This window comes from Phyllostomus discolor, chromosome 2 (genome assembly GCF_004126475.2).
Source record: "Phyllostomus discolor isolate MPI-MPIP mPhyDis1 chromosome 2, mPhyDis1.pri.v3, whole genome shotgun sequence".
Taxonomy (NCBI): domain Eukaryota; kingdom Metazoa; phylum Chordata; class Mammalia; order Chiroptera; family Phyllostomidae; genus Phyllostomus; species Phyllostomus discolor.
The window spans coordinates 22,683,177-22,700,889 of record NC_040904.2 but is presented as its reverse complement, the minus strand read 5'-3'; the positions used below and the strand labels follow the sequence as shown (position 1 = coordinate 22,700,889).

The window sequence follows — 17,713 nt, the reverse complement described above, 5'->3', positions numbered from 1 at the left end:
TTAGCAGAAGACAAGGATGGCAGCAGAGACGGGAAGGCAAGTATAAAAGACCAACATTTTCCAATATTCAACAAAAAGTTGTCCTCTTCCTCCAGCGCTCTTCTCCACAAAGACATCAGCCAAGGGGACTCTGCTGTTTCCAGTGCCCCCACGTCAATCACAGACCCGCTGGGAGTGCCAGGGTCCGAGGGTGGGAGGACCAAGTCGTCTGTGTTAGGTGATGGCCAGGAACACTACTGTCCCGACAAATCCCTCTCCCCAAGGCAGCATTTGGCTCTTAATCCTACAGTTCACCTAACAGAAGGCCTGTGTGGTGTGAAAACCAAGGAAAATGGAAATGCTGGGGGCTTTGCCGAAGGGAAAAGCTCATTGTCAGGAAGCATTCTTTCTCAAAGCAATCTGGAGATTAAGAAGCTGGAAGGCAATTGGGGTAAGGGTAGAGCTGCAATATCCTTTTCACTGTCAGATGTCTCTACGCTGTCTTCTGACGTCCCTGAGTTACATTCTACCGCGATTCTGCAGGAGTCTGACATTTCCCGTCTTATTGACAATGTCACTTTAACCAATGAGAATGAACTGGGCAGTTCCATCTCAGCACTGATTGGCCAGGTTGGTGAGACCAGGAATCAGGCTGACCTGACAGTGGTTTCTCATCTTCACAGTACCAGTGTGATGTCGGGCCGTCCTCCCTTGCCCACTATGGACCTAACAATGCCTTTCAAGCATGGTTTTTCCCAGGGAAAACCCAAGTCTTCCCTGCTGTGCTCATCTCCTGGGCGAGTTTCAGTCTCAAGTCCTCAGACCTCTGAATGTTCAACACGCACAGTTGTTTGTGCAACTACCCATACTCCTACTGTCTCTAAAACCAACCCAGATGACGACCCTTCCGGTAAGGCCAAGGCAGGGGCCGTAGAAAGCAACCTGCCTCTTTCCTTTAACACTTCTCACTGCTGGTTACCCAAAAGTCCCACCAATGGGAAAGACTGGGAAATACTCAAGAACCACAGCCCTGCCTCATCCACTGACTTGACACTGGGAGATGTAATAGCTGGTCCCACTCTCTGTTTAATTTCTGGGGAGAGCAGTCTCGTAGAAATGGATGGGGACTCAGAAAACCTGTCTATAACCACATATGAATATAGGCGAGAAGGCACGAGTCACCTTGCTTCTCCTTTAAAGCTGAAGTACAGTCAGGATGTGGTGGAACATTTTCCAAGAGGCCTGAGAAATGGCTACTGTAAAGAGACTCTCCACCCTCCCGTCTCTGAAGTATTCAACAATGTTCAAGATGTCAAAAATCAAAGTATTTCTCATCTAGCCTATCAGGGTGCTGCTTTTATGCACAAGCACTTCTCAAGTTCAGATGCAAAAATGAACCAGACCTGCGTGCCCCCATCTAGTGCTCAAGACTTGCATGCCCCTGCACCCAAGCAGTCCCCACACCCTCCTCTGCCTGTTCTGAAGCTGCCCAGTCCCTGCAAATCCAAAAGTCTGGGGGACTTAACATCAGAGGACATTGCCTGCAATTTTGAAAGCAAGTACCAGTGTATCAGTAAGAGTTTTGTTACAACTGGCGTCAGAGACAGGAAGGGTGCGACTGTGAAGACAAAGTCGTTAGAACCCATGGATGCCCTGACTGAGCAGCTGCGGAAACTTGTGTCCTTTGACCAGGAAGACAGCTGCCAAGTGCTGTATTCGAAGCAGGATGCCAATCAATTCCCCAGAGCACTGGTCCGAAAGTTGTCATCCAGAAGTCAGAGCAGAGTGCGCAATATTGCCAGTCGTGCCAAGGAAAAGCAGGAAGCCAGCAAGCAAAAAGGTGTGAACCCCACCCACGTGGGTGGAGTGATTCTTCGAAACAAACCCTCAGCGCCCCCTCCCACAGGGAACCGGCACTCCACCGGCTCCTACATAGCCGGGTACCTGCGGAGCGCCAAGGGCAGCGCAGCGGAGGGCCGGGGCATCCCGGAGGGCGCATGTGCAGCCCTGCACGCCGGCCACGCTGACCAGTTTTGCTCCAATAATTCTGTGTTGCAGACAGAGCCCAGCAGCGATGATAAACCAGAAATTTATTTTCTTCTGAGACTGTGAATTACATGAAGCTGCATTTTCAATGTTTACAAGGTATTCTGTAGAATTGTCAGAGTTTTAGTAAATCCTTGGCTTTGAAATGATTTTAAAATGTATTTTTAAACTTGTATTTTGGTCTCCCTTTGACTCCATGAGTTCTTTCTGTTTATGCGTTTATATACAGATTTGGGCAACATTTCCCATGTACCAATGATCTTTCTCCCCTGTGCTGTAAACTCCCTCGGTGTGAAATATGTGCATGCCCTAGATGTGAAACTTCTCAGCAGCTCGGGTTACGATGTGCGTATGTTTCACCCAGATGCTCTTCCGCGCGGAGTCCTCAGTTCACTGTCACAAGTGTAGTCGTTTTCACTCTCCCTCGAGTTACCGAAGAGTCTTTGCAAAGGACAAAGGGATGAATTCTTGATTTTAAAGCCATTATCATCTTTCTTATTTTTCTTTCTTTGTTGAGAAGCCCAGATGCATTTTAATAACTCAGAACATGATTAAAATTATTACCTTAAAATTTCTCTTCCTCAACCAGAATAAGAGTTGGAAGGAGATGGGTAGGTGCTCCCCACAGACTCCCATTTTACAGAAGGCTGTGAGGGCATGAGGGGCAGAGCAAAGTTCTGTATATGAGGGCAAAATTGTTTGTTTTACATACATTTTGTAACATATTTTTGCTAATGGCTTTGTATGTAACAAGAACACAGCTGCCAAGCTGTGTGCTGTACTTCTGAATTTCATGATTAAATTATAGACTGCAAATAATGGCTCGCAGAAAGAGAGGCTTCCATCGGATGCTAACGGTAGCAGCAGGAAATGATAATCCCCCCTCCCCCCAAAGCTTTTAAGAAAAAAAAAAAAACTTTCTCATAATAAAACCCAAGTGAATAGATAATTAGAAGAAACCCTTTTCCTTCAGGGAGCCAAGTAACTATATTTTAGTACAACATACATTATTTTCACTGTGAACCCGTTTTTGTATCGCATGTTCACACGTCCCTCTTTGCTTTTTTGTAACATTAACTGCAATGATGTTCTGGGAATTCATGAAAATATAATTAAAGCAGATTTTTAAACACTTGCTGACTGTTTTTTTTTTAAATTGAAGTTCACATGGCAACTGCTGAGAAAGCATATGGAAATATTTTCCTTTTCATTTCTCTGCAGCAGAATAGATACGTTGTACAGGGGATGGTTTTAACCCTGTGTAAGTTGAGGCTGATTTGAGAGATACAAACAAACTCTTTTCTTAGACGGCGATTTATGTCTCTGAGTGTTTTCATTATGCTTTAAAGACCGTATTTGTAAGGTGACTTGAAAAGAAATCAAATATAATGAGTTTCTTTGCATTTGATGTTGATATTGCTAGTTTTAAAATATTCCTTCCCAAATCCTGCCCTGGGAGACGGGGGGATGGGGGCAAGGGGGGATGGGGAAAGGCAGGCGGTATGCTATGTCTGTCTGGCAGATCAGACCACCTGAAATTTGTTGTGTCAGGGTAGTTGTTCTTTAATTCTTGAATATTCTATGGGTTTTTCAAAAAAAAATTTGTTCTCGTTGCTTTTCAGTTTTGGAACTCTCTATTGGAAATTTCTATCTATCTCCTTAAGCTCAGAGATTGTTTCCTCAGTTGTATCCAGTCTTCTAATTAGGCCTTTAAAGGAGTTTTGATTTTTTTAACAAAGATTTTTACTTATTTTTAGAGAGAGGGGAAGGGAAGGAGAAAGAAAGGGAGAGAAACATCAATGTGTGATTGCTTCTCACTCACATGCCCCCTACTGGGCATCTGGCCTGCAAACCATGCATGCGCCCTGACTGGGAATCGAACTGGTGTCCCCTTGGTTTGCAGGCCAGTGCTCAATCCACTAAGCCACACCAGCCAGGGCAAGTTTTGATTTTTTAGTATTTCTTTTTCAGTTCTTTCTCAAAATTTCTATCTCTCTGCTTACATGTTCTGTTTTTGCACATTGTCTACTTTTTCCATTGAAGCCCTTGGCATGTCAATCATAATTTTTTCAAATTCCTGTTCTGATAATTCCAACATTTTCCCATATCTACCTGACTCTGGCTCTGTTGCTTGTTCATGTATCATCAAACAGTACTGGTTGCTTTTTAGTATGCCAAGTAAATTTTGGTTGAAAGATGACCCTGATGTAGTGGGTCAAAAGAACTGCAGTGATGCGATGTAACGTGTGTGAGTTGAGGGAAAAGCATTCCATAGTACTATGAAGAAGTTTTTATTTTTCGGTGAGTCCATGTCCCTGGACTATGAACTTCACCGGTACTTCTCAGTATTCTCCCCCTCCCCCCTTTGAGTGGGTCAAGATGGTTAGATGGGGCTGAAGCTGGCATTTTTTTCCCCCAGGCTGGTTAGGCTCTGATGACCCCAGGAGGCAAAGTTCTGGTGAAATAGTTTCTCTTAGGGCAGGGCTTGTTAAGAACAGAACTTTCCGGCATATTTCAACATGGTTCCTTTTCTCCTTCGCCCACTGGAAACCTGAGGGTTTTTTCCTCCATATTCAGTGTTAGGACCTGGCAGAGCTTCAGAAGTAAACTCACAAACACATGGGGGCCCCTACGGCTGGGCCATCCTGGAGTTTCTAAGTCTCAGGTTGTCCATACTGAGCCTCCCTCCAGTAACGCATCAATTACAGCTCAGGTCTTCCTACTCCAGCACCAGTTTCTGTAGCGGTGGCTGTTCATGGCTGTCTGCTCTGGTAAGTTGTGACCTCCCTATTTCCCTGTGTGTCGCTCCAGTCTGGGCAGCAGCAGTTTACCCTGTGACCTCAATTCCATGACAGATCTGAAAAGAGCTGTTGATCTTTCAGTTTGTTCATCTTTATAATTGTTTGGCGACTTCTAAGCTCCTAATATGTCAGACTGAAATGAGTCCTGAATCACACACTTAAAAAAACCCCACCTAAAATATGTGACATCTTATCTCAGTATTACAGAAAAAGTACCTACAGCAAACTCTAACATGCTAACATTTTATGGGGGGCGGAGGGGCGGATGGATGTATTCCTAGGGAAGCAAGAATGTAGGTAAAGGGAACTGAGGCAGGAAAAGGAAAGAAAATTCAAGAGGATGAGCTAATCAGATGGCTGTGCCTTCACAACACAACCAGCCAGATGTTGCGATGTGTAGGGTGTCTCCAGAGAAGTCACACGGAAATACCACATCTCAGAGCAGTCCCTTGTAGAGGAGGAGGAAGGGTGAGAAATACATCTTCTGCTTTCCTTCTTGTGTGCTTTCTTTTAGTGGTGAAGTCCACCCTATAAGACATTAACTTCCTCTATGTCCGGGCTGTGGTATGCAGCCCCTCCAGGCAGCTCCTGGGGCAGCCAGAGCCTCTGTCCTGCAGTGTAGCTGTCTGTCCACATCATCTGGGACACTGGACAATGGCAGTGCTGGGACTTGAACACCGTGGCAATATTTCAATAGCTGGAAGCATTGCAAATGGTTGCTACCTGGGTGGAATACAGGTAGACGGGGGATGGTTGATCTTGGGTGATGCGATAACTGGCTTTCCTATCTATATCCTGCACCAGATCTTGTATGAGACCAGGAAGCTTTCCCTGCTGCTTCAGGAAGGAGGTGCAAGGCCAGTCCTTCCAAGTAGTAGTCAGCTTGAATCCCGTAAGATTTGAAGAGGATTAGCAAACCAAGTGATAGTTGTCACTGCTGCAGCGGCTCCCAGGGTCACAGCTGGTGCTTATCAACTCCCTCATCTGTCATCCATTCTAGTTTCTCTCACTGTTAGCATGTCAGCTGCTCTAGGTTGCTCACCTGGTACATGGACACCGTCCCTCGTCCTGGTCTACATGAACCCCGGGTTGTTTTCCTTTATCAGGCAACAGTTGCTGTGGGCATCCATTTATGACTATATCACTGGGCACAGAATCTCCCAGGGGTGCCTTGGTGAGTCCTGCTCTCCAGATGTACTCCTATTTGTCCCCATTGTGTAGCAACAACCCTGTTTCTCATAATGACCAGTGTCCATTAAACTGTCAGTACAGTAATTCTTTTCGTGCTTATGCACTGGCGTGCCGAGCTCAAAATAGTTCAATTCCAGTTCAGTAAAACCCTTAACATGTTCTCTAGGAAGCCAGGCTCCCTTGGCCATCAGGATCTCCAACCCAGTAGACACAAGGTTGCAGGGACAGAAAATACAAATTTGGCAACTGGGTCGCTGAGAGTGAGGGTAAGAGAGGCTGAGCCTAGTTTGACCCCTCGGTTTCTGGAGCCCGAGCTCTTGGATCCATGTGTAGGGTCTGAGCCTGCCACTCAGAAAATAGGACATCCTACTTACCTGGTTGTTGAGAACCGCCTGTGGCTATGCCTACATTTTCAGAGTCACTCCTGAGAGGGACTGTATTGTGAGAGTGATTCATATCTATAGAACCCCAGTAAAGCATTACAACTGTCTGAATTAGGTTCAAGATTTTTACTTCTCCATCATTGGTTATAAGGAACTTCCCATGAGGCCATAGGTGTGGGCTGCAGGAGTGGCACATGTCATATGAGGCCAACATGTCATATTTTTCGCATCTTCTGGACTACTTGAGTCTTTTCTTTTTTTTAAAGATTTTATTTATTTATTTTTAGAGAGGGAAGGGAGGGAGGGAGAGAGAGAGAAACATCAATGTGTAGTTGCTGGGAGTCATGGCCTGCAACCCAGGCATGTACCCTGCCTGGGAATCGAACCTACGACACTTTGGTTTGCAGCCTGTGCTCAATCCACTGAGCTATGCTAGCCAGGGCTGAGTCTTTTCTTAAATATACCATTTCCATAACACAATAGTTTGTTTCTATGCCTCTCCATCTTTTTGTGGGAGTTTGTGTTAACACCAGCTCATGATTGGCAGCTCCAAAGGCAGTTACTTGGTGTACCCTCGTCAGGCGCTCAGGCTTTACTTTGAGGGGGTGTCCCTTCATGTTCCAGACCACTGGACCCCTAAACATTTCACTGATGTTTCAGTCTCCATAGTCACCAAGGGCTTACCACCTGCCCTCTGACATTCATATGTTTAATGAAGGCATTCAAATTACTTGACCCATTCTCCTTATTAGGTCTAATTAATGAAATGTCAATCAGTGTAGAAGTCCAGAATAATGTACCGTGGAACAGCAAGGTGATTGATATCACTGCAGAATAGACCATGACACAGTGGGAAAATTAACTGCCGCCCCTATAATATAAAGGTGAACTGCTTTTGGTGCTCTTTGTTTGGTGGGTTTTGCGTGTCTTTATTGTAATATTCTCTTTTCCCCCCCGAGCCTTTGACTCCTTCCTCATTACTCTGCCAAGTAAATTCCAGAAATCCACCTCAACTTACTGAGCTATTGTGAATGCAGGCTTTAAGGAGCGATCCCGCCTAACTTAGAACTGGGAGACATTAATTTTATTGGGACATTATTAAGACCTGCTAGACATTAGATTCCAAGTTGTGGATTAGTTGTCCATTTGAATGAATTCTCCCTCATGGCCTTAACTTTCAGTTCCCTGATCTAACATCCTCAAGATCATCCCCTATTGATGCTTCTCTGGTTTGTTCTTGATACATTTATATCTAGTCATACCACCTGCCTTCAAGCTATCTATGGCTCTCACAGGCTGCTTTAAAATGACAATTAGCTGCCATGAGCCTACCAAGGGTTTCAGTACCGCCATAAGTAGCCAACCACAGCAGCAGGCTTATAGTTATCACTACCCTTGTAATGATCAGTTGCAGTAGCAACTTGCTATCCGAAGGCTTACCCTAAACCTTCACCTTATCCCAGTTAACCACAAGGCAAAATGTTGGTAATTCTGATGCCAGAGCTTGCCAGCCACTGTTCCTCCCCCACTTCTGCCACCACTTGCCTCAGGCCGGCTCTCTTAGAGAAGACAATCAGGGGTAATGCAGTCCCAGGGAAGCAAGAGTAGGGGGAAAAGGAAAAAGAGGTGGGTCAGGGGAGAGATCCCTCTTGGTCATGAAGATCTGAGATTCATTCGTATTAGACACCCATTTGCAGAGGTCAAGTTGACAGTGTGGAGTGTCAGGTAGAGGTCAGGGCTGGCTGTAGGTTTGGGAATGTCTGACACAGGTGGATCAGGTGAGGTTGCCCAAGAGGATGTAGAGAGAAGGGGGTCTGAGAAACCCTTGTTTCAGATGGTGAGCAGAAGAGGAAGATCTGGAAAAGGAGACGAGAAACATGCAGGAAAGAAGGAAGGTGCTTGGGAGAATGTCACAGAAGAAAAAGATGAGGGCGTTTTGAGGAGGAGGTCTGCACATAGTTTTAAAAGTGTTATGTAAATATTTCTATATTTCATAGAAAAAGGTAGATGTTCCACCTTTCTGGAACAATTGGCAGGTCTGACAGCATGGGGCTGCATCCTTTGTGGTAAAAACCTGTTGCAGGCACGTGGAGCCTGCACTCAGCAGGAGACGTGACAATCCAGCTGCCCTTCCTCCCACCCACGCCCCCTTGTCTCCCTGATTACTAGGGCTTGCCAGTCTTCGTTGATCGTCATGCTTGCACCACTGAATGTCCGCAGGGGAGAATTATTTTCTCTGTGCATAACTCTCTCCATCAAAGCCAGGAAATCAAAAGATGACCTTGAAAGAGCCATGTGTTTAAAAGCAAACTCAGAGAGAGGATGTTTCTTTGTGGAAGTGAAGAACAGTGTGTATGTTTTAATAAGGAAACAAAGCCTCTTCAAAAGAAAAAGCTCTGCCTGTTTTATTCAATTACAATTCATTACCTCCTTGGCTTTTTGAGCTGATCCTACTTGAAATTCATTTGCAAATTCAGTTCCCAGAACAGATATTTCTCAAGTGGTTCCACATTGTTATTTTTCCTATGCAATTAACCTCAGCGAGTCCTGACTATGGATATCCACATTTTCTAAACAGAATATATGAACTGACTGAGGATGTTTTTTCAAATCTAAATTCACACTTAGGAGCATTTGTCCTCTGTCGTCTGCTGATTCTCCCTCCCAGCTGCCAATTCGGAGCAAAATCATAGTAGTGACAAGGCCTGACATTGCCCGTTCAAATCAAATTCTACCTGGAAGTCTATTTTCTAATCGTTCCACGTGCAGGAGACTGTCCTGGAAACACCGCAGTGTCTGTGTGGAGAGCAGTTCACTCCATCCCCTCGAGAGCCCTTGCCTCCAGGAGAGCCTGCCTCAGCAGCAGGGTGTAGGGTGTGGCTTCTACATCCTCTGTGTGGTCTGCTGCTCATCACCCCTCCCCTACCTTCAATGCCTCCCTCAGCTCCTCACCTTCCACCATGCCCTGGCCCAGCACCTCTTGGTGACCGGAAGCCCTATTTCTGGGTACTGATTATATTAAGGGATGATAAACTAAAAGGTTCATCTCTCAGAAGAAGGGAATACTAGTCTGTTTAGTCAAATCTTTTCTCGTGAATTCAAAGCCATGCGTGTACCCTTGTGATTAAAAGCTTCACCTCTGAGCCCAACTGCTTGTAGGCAAATCCCATTATTTGCTGTTTATACGTTACCATCATCTGTCAAATGGAAATAATTGTAGACCCACCTCGTATGTTGTGAGGATTATATGAATTTGCATGTAAAATCCCTAATTAGTAGTAGTTGGGATGTGGTAAGTGTTAAAATTTTTGCCATTATGCTATATAATTGTCATTATTGTATGGCCTACTATTGCAACTTCTTTCCCTTAAGTTATTGTGTAACCACTGGGCTTGCCAGTATCTTTTTCTTGAAATTCTTGGTAGAATTTTCTGACTCTTGGGCAATTTTCTGTATCCATCCTTTCTGACTTATAGAGATAGAAATTTTCATTCATAATATATAGGCTCATACATATTAGAAGAAATAGAATGTCTATGTTCATCTATAGAGAAATACATATTTATATTTTATTGTCAGATTAATAGAGGAAGGAAATCACTCATATGCCAAAATTCATCACATAGTTCCAGTCAAATTTTTCGTAATACTTTGAACCTCCTCTTCACTTTGTTTTTTACTCTGAATTCCTTTGACATTTATGTACTGAATAAGTCATAATTTTGCATTATTCTTCAGGCTGTTTTGTGATTTATTTTTACATCTAGCTCCTTATTTCCATTTAGCTTTTCACAGCAAGACCACAGCTCGCTCTGAACATGGCACCGTTTCTAAGGGCATAATCAGGGTTCTGAATGTTTTTCACGTTTATATCCCTAGTGTGTCCACCAGCTCCCTTTGCTATTTCAGCGCTTGTTTGCATAATTTAGTTTAACTAATGTTTCAATCTTATTTTTCCATTTCTGAACTTTTCATTTTGAGATAATTTAAGAGTGATGAAACGGTCGTGAAAACAACACAAAGAACTCCTGCATCCCCTTCACCCAGCTTCTCAAATGTGAACATCTTCCAGCAACTACAGTGCAATGATCAGAGACAGGAAGTCAATACTGATACAATACTGTTAACCATTTTACAGTCTTTGTTCAACTTTTATCAATTATCCCACCAATGACCTTTTTTCCCTGGACCAGATTCCAATCTAGAATCCCACATTGCATTTAGTCAACACATCTTCTTGGTCTTCTTGAGTCTGTGAAAGTTCCTTAGCCCTTGTCTTCATCGTTTTGATACTTTTAAAGGGTATTGACCAGTTATTTTGTAAAATGTCCCTCTGGTTTGGTCTGTCTGATTTTTTTGGTCACGATTAAATTTAGGTTATTCATCGTTGGCAAAACAACCCCACATACTTGCTTCAGTGCTGCTGCCACTGGAGGTAGGGATGTCTCTTCCACTGGCAAAGAAATTCATGAGAATTTAGGAGCTCTATGTCCCCGGCTTCATTAGGGTCTTCCCACATGTCCCCATGCTAGCCGCAGGATCCCACTCTTTCCCAGGCAATGCCCTCATTTTAATAGTAGGCACCCCATAAGGCTGGGGGTTCAACTTGCATTGTCATTCAGCCAATAGCACAATGAGATTTTCCTTTTGATTTTCAGCAGTCTCAGCCTTGCAGCTACAGGAGATCAGGGTCCTTACAGGCACATACAAAAGTGTTCATGTCATTAATGTGGTGCCTGAACTGGGAATTCGCATCCTTGAGCTCATCTCTTTCTTGCACTACTTTGTCAAGCAGCATTAGGATCAACCAGCCAATCTTACTATATTGGTTAGATTCACAAATGTGTTTGAAAGTACCATATACAGTCACTCAGCTCCTTGCTTCTTCTAAGTGGCTGATTAGGAGTATCTAAGGCAGCCATTTTGCCAGATCATGTCATGAGTTATCCGTGCTCTCTTTATGCTACTGGAAATACAGCCATTAGCATCTTTAAATCTAGTCAGATTAGAGAGCCAATTCTAGAAAGCCCAGAATCAATTCAGAAAACTCATTCTTAAAATTCTGTTCCCCTTGCACTGGTCTCAGTACAAAAATATCTGTATTAGCCAGGGTTCTCCCAGAGAAACAGAATCAATTGTGTGTGTGTGTGTGTGTGTGTGTGTGTATGAACTGGCTTATTAGATTGTGGAGGCTGAGGAGAAATCCAGACCCAGAAGTGCCAGTGGTCTAGTTTCAGTTGAAGTTCAAGCCCGAAGGCAGGAAAAGAGTGATGTCCCAGGTCAAAGACGGGCAGAGAGAGAATTCTTTCTTACTCAGTCTGTTTATTCCACTCAGTCCTTCCACAGATTGGACGGGGCCCACCCTCTTTGGGCAGGGCAATCTGCCTTCCTCAGTCTACCAATTCAAATATTAATCTCATCCAGAAATACCCTCACAGACACACTCAGAATAATGTATAATTAAATATCTAGGCGCCCCATGGCCCAAGCAAGTTGACACATAAAATTACATCGCACCTTTTCAGCACATCAAGTCAGAAGACTATGATGTCATTTTATCTCATTACTGGCAATGCTACCTTGCATCACTGGGATAAGGCAGAGAGAAATGTTAAGTTTCTCCACTATAACATTACTATTTTCCTCTGTATAGGGTAAGTATCTGTTAATGATTCTTAACTGGAATAGTTATTTATTACTCTAATGTTACCAAATGATTTTATATTGCCATCATGTCTTCTACATTTACTAATTGGAATTTTACTCTCCTCTTTAATTAGTCAATTATTTATATCACCATGGACTCATGAATATATATATTTTATATTCCGGGTTATAATCCATTACTCTCATTATTTATTTTGTTTCTCAACTTGTCCTAGATTTGGATATTAGAAGCCTCTTTTTAAGTTATAGTTAAATTGCTTTTCTCTATGAATTCTCATGTTCAGTTATATAAGATGAGCATAAATAAACAAGGCTTCTCTATGATTATAATGTTATGGATTATTTGCATAAAAATCCCCTAAGAACATTTTACTTGTAGAACCATTTAATTAAAGATTATACACTAGATAATAGGAACTTAAATGCCACCCCAGATAAAAACAACAGGCCCTTCCCCACCACCATCAACTTATATTTTGCTGTTCCAGATCAGCAACTTTCATAGAAATTGTACCGAAATGGTAGAGAGACATTCTTACCAGCTAAAGATGCTGGTTCAAGTAAAAGGGGAAGAAACATGAAATTGCTGACATTTTAATGTGACTTTATTGATTTGATCTTATGAAAAATATGTAGCATTTAGTATCCTTATACTTTTGTAGTGCCTTATACTATAACTCATTCATTGTTTTCACAAAATCTTTATAGCTGAAAAAGGCTTACCATCTCTCCTCATCTATATTCACTAATTTCTTTGGCTGCAAGTCTCAGGACACGATCATAGCTATCTCATCCTAGATTGAATTTATTGAATGTATACAGGGTAACTCACAGAATTGGGCAGAACAACTAAGGAATCTGACTCAAAAAATGGCAGGCATCAGGGGGGTTCAGAAATTCATAAAGGACTAATGAGTAGACCCTTCGAACAGCCTCAGCCTCCCTGAAGACAGACTTTGTGTGATTCCATTGAAGGTCCAACTGTCGGAGAAAGAGCATGTAATGTACCGTGTGGCCAGTCCCAAAAAGATTGGGTCCACTTGGGCGGGGGCAGGGGCATTGTCTTGGTTCACATTCTCCCAGAGGCTGACTCAAGAGCAAGTGGTTGGTTCGGGAGCTGATCCCAGGGAGGTTTATTTGGCAGTGGGGAAGAGGAGCAACAAAGGGAAAGAAGCCAATAAAGGATTTGTTATCAAAGCAATTCTCTCTTTGGGCAACTGGAATTTCATCTCGCAAGGAGACAGGTTAGAACACACACCAGAATTATCTCAACTGAGAGATGAGCCAGCTGTTTTCCAACTGTATCCCTTTACATGATTTGTTGAGGGCTTCTGGGACATTCACTTGAGTACTTCTGGCTTGTCCTGTGTGTGAATTGATCATGCTATTGCAACTAGACAAAACTTCTTGGGCAAGCAGTCATAGGGCTTTGCGGTGGGCAGCCTTCTGTGCGGAGAACTGAGTGCTGAGAAGACTTGGTCAGAGAGCAGACACATCTGCTTCAGTGGTTACCTTAAGCCAAATGGGGTGCTCGTACTGGAAGTTGGAGACTGGAGGCTAGGCAAGCAAAAACAGTAGTTATTCCTTTCACCATGAATGCAACCCTCTCATTTTACACAAACAGTAGTTTGCAGGTCAAATTGCTACATTTGTATCAACTAGGATGCTGAAGCTACAAGAAGGAGCATATCAAAGTAAAAGTGGTTTAAAGACTAGAGAATACAGCATATCAGGCACGATAGACTACAGTATGCTGCGTTAACAAACAACCTCCATCAGTGGCTTAACACAATAGAAGTATTTTTTTCACTCACACAAAGTCTTCTGAGGGTTCGGGCAGCTTTCCACAGCAGCTGTTTTTTTAGGTATTGGCTCATCATCCCAGGATGCTTGGTCCTGAGGCACCTCCATAAGTGTCCACGCTCCCATAATTACCACTGAGGGAAGGGTGTCGGGGAGTCACTGGACATGGCCTGCAACACTCCCAGTCTCATTTCATTCCAGTCACGGAGCCATGCTTTAGTGGTGAAATTCTTTGCTTCTGTGTGTCTGGAAGTAGAGAACAGTACATTGACAACCAGAGGTAATAAGTACCTCCAAGGGATTATTTTTTTTTCTCCAATAGAAAATCTGAAGCTAGGTAATCCCAGGGTTATTTCAGTGGTCCAGCAATTATTTGAAGTCTCAGGTGCTTTTCCTTCTTTCCAATCTGGAATCCCTGTCAGGGATACCTTTTTTGTCACAAGATAATGATGGCAGCTCCAAATGTCTCATCTTCTCATGTCAATATCCACAAGCAGGAAAAGTGAAGTGGGGTGTCTTTGCCTCTTTCTTTTTTATCAGGTGAAGTGGGGCCTCTCTCTCAATGCCCCCACCCTCTTAATCAGGGAAGAAAATCCTCCCTTGAAACAGACTTCCCATTATACCTCACTAGTCAGATCTGGGTCACACTACACCGAGCTGCGAGGGGGATGACAAAGTAAACATCTGACACCTTCAGCTTCTCTCAGGAGAGGCAGGCTCTGCCAGTTTAGAAAGAGGGGTACGGGAGTGGCTGTGGGGTTCAGAGTCAATAGGGTACCATGCACCTGGCACGCATGGCAACCACATTCTCCATGTCCAAGTGTAGGCGTGTCAGATATTTGCCCGGATCACCATGCTCTTGAAACACAACTTCAGCAGTTCTCACCATGTGGGCCTCTGAATCGCAGTTGCTGATGGCAGCGTTGTACTCAGTCACAGCCTCTTATTCCTGAGGAAATTGAGTATTTCCTGGGATCTGGTATCAAGCAACTCCCTGGGAACAAGTCTGTTCGGCTGATCAGATGAGAAACCATGTCTCTTGTTTGATAATTCAGAGCAATGTAAAGGGAGTTTCCGTCATACAGAATTTTTCAGAACTCATCATCAAAATAATAGATTGCAAGTGAGTGTGGGACTAGGGTTTGACAGGAAAAATGATCCCTTCTGACAAACAAGCTAAACTTGGCTTATTTTTCAATGAATCAACTTCTCTGACTCTGGGACGATAAATGAACAACACTAAATACACTGTTATTGTGTGTATTAGAATCATACACATACTCTGGACTTCAGTACGTTTGAAAATGGCAGAGATGGTAGCAGAGACTCCTGTGTCAAATGGCAATTAGCTAACAGCTTCTAGTTAAATTGCTTATGACAACGGCAAAAGAGAAAAAGTTTGCAATGCTGTTGAAAGCTAAAACTTTAAAAGTTTTATAATAAGCTGGAAAGAAATTCACTAAGTCTAAAACAAATGGAACTGGACCAAGAAAAAAAGATCCCATTCAGTCATTATTCTGGAAACAAAGGCAGCATAAAAACAGTGGAAGTATGCTTTATAACTCTTCTGTCTGCAATAGGAAACCAGAGTACACCAATCAAAAAAGAAATACTGCTTCTCTAAAAAAGCTAGAAGAATTCTTCCCCATTCCTTACTGCTTTCACGACTGTTTCAGAGATCTCAATGCCGCCCCCCCCCCCCCCCCCGAGCCCTGAAATACACCACAGAAGCTCCAGCTCCCAGAATGCACTGCACCACTGTGGGTTTCACAAGTCAAGCACTGTGAGAAGGGGGTTGAGTAGAAAGAACCCTGGCAGTAGTACTGCATTCTTGCCTTCTTGGGATCGTAGAATTCCTCACTTTGCTGTGGGATCAAAGACCATCAACACATTCATGAGGTTAAGAGGGCTTTGGGGGAAATTCTCAACTTATTGTAGACTCCTCTTTTTTACCCTTGACACTGAATGACTTCAACCCCAGTTTCAGAGTGAGTGCGTGAAACACTACTCGGAGCATCGATTGTTGTATGTGTGTGATACATGATAACTCACATTAACTGAATACCTACTATGTGCCATCTATTTTAAACACTTTATGTAGATCAACAGGTGATCTTCACAATAACCCCATGAAGTAGGTACTGTTATTACTTATTCTCATATGGCAGACAAGAAACTGAAGCACAAGGAGATTCAATAGCTGCTTGAAATGTTCAGTTAGTAAATGACTGAGCTGGAGTTTGAATCTACCTGTAGAGTCTAGTTCTCAATTCCATACTCTTAATTACATTTCTATATGGTCCTTGAAAAAATATATAGTGAAATAGAAGTTGTTTGTATTGATATATATACTTGTATAGGTACACACAAATATATGCATACATGCATGTTTGTCAATTGATAAAATGATGACAAAGTCATTAGCTAATAAGTTGGCACTGATATGGTGGAAAGTAGGAGTGGGTGTATATTAGGGTAAGTAAAATCCATCTTTCAAGCCAGGAGCTCTAAAACACAGAGAAGGGAGGCGAGGAGATTTCGCTGGAGAGAGGAATGGAGAAAGATGAGCCCTCACACTGGGGTAAGAACTGCTACTGGTAGACGAGGCTCCTGGCCATTTCTTTCTTGTCAGACTACACTTTGAAACAAGTTAACTCAAGACAAAATAACTTTTGCCCTGGCCATGTAGCTCGGTTGGTTAGAACATCATCTCAATACACCAAAGTTGCAGGTTCAAGCTCTGGTCAGGACACATATAGGAATCAATTAATGAATGCGTAAATTAAGTGGAACAACAATTTGATGTCCCTCTCTCTCTCTCTCTCTCCTTCCTTCCTTCCTTTCTGTCTAAATCCAATCAATGAATAACAAAAATTAAAAAAAAAATAACTTCCATGGACTAACTTCTAACTCAGAATTCTATAAGGGGCATCCTTACTTGTCATCTGCAAAGAAGTGCAGGAGAACTATTCTGTCTTGTCCTGTGGGCTGTATGTTCTCTATCCCTCAGTGCCTGCCAGGACCTGAAGATAGGCGGTAGAACATCCCCCACCTCCTTTTTGTCCCTCTGTCCTTTGGGGATAAACAGGAGCCTGGGGTGTGAAAGAGACAAATATCCTTTCAGTTGTGCCTACCTTTGTGTTGGATTTCAGGTCTTAAGTTACTACCAATAGTAACAATGATAAAAAATGTAAGCTCATGTATATTTTAAATCTCAGGAAGTATAGAAATGGGTATATGAGACTTCCAAATTTATGAAAAGAAAAGTATTGCGCAAAGAAAATGCAACAAGTTGATCAGATTGATAAGGTCTTTAATTTGAAGATCATAGCCAATACGAGGAAAGATTTTCACTTATTTCTGGTAGATATATAAATTTAAAAAAATTCTCCAAAGTGCCCTATCACTGTGGCTCAGTTGGTTGGACATCATTCTGCAAAGCAAAGAGCTTCTGGTTTGATTCCCGGTCAGGGTGCATGCCTGAGTTGCGGCCTGGTCCCCAGTTGAGGTGGGTATGAGAGGCAGCCGATTGATGTTTCTCTCTAGTATTGATCTTTCTCTCTCTCCCTTCCTCCTTTCCCCTCTCTAAAAATAAATAAAATCTAAAAAAAAATTGTCCAAAGTTATTAATGACTAGAAAAAATATTCACATTACCTAGCTGAGGAAAGAAAAAGTCATTGTAAAATGACTTATATTGAAATTAGTGAAAGAATATTATTATAGATGAATTTGATCTGAAAATTATACATAATTGAACATAGACTATTTTATACTTAATCCAAATTACTCTTTAATGAGAAAACAATTTAATAGGTAGTAGTTCTTTCACTAATTATAACCTG

General features: G+C 42.7%; 1 protein-coding gene across 10 annotated transcripts in view; it reads left to right on the top strand.

Moving 5' to 3' along the window:
- Positions 1 to 3,160, top strand: part of PLCH1 (phospholipase C eta 1) — a 181,447-nt gene extending 178,287 nt beyond the window's left edge. For 6 of the 10 annotated variants that reach the window (XM_036017590.1, XM_028504927.2, XM_028504926.2 and 3 more), the window contains one exon: positions 5 to 3,160. In XM_036017590.1, coding sequence (XP_035873483.1) covers positions 5 to 2,091 — 2,087 coding nt within the window. In that variant the 3' untranslated portion in view covers positions 2,092 to 3,160. The remainder of the gene's footprint in view (positions 1 to 4) is intronic. The other 4 variants (XM_028504928.2, XM_036017588.1, XM_036017592.1 and 1 more) reach the window with 3 other exon arrangements.
- The last annotated feature ends 14,553 nt before the right edge of the window (positions 3,161 to 17,713 follow it).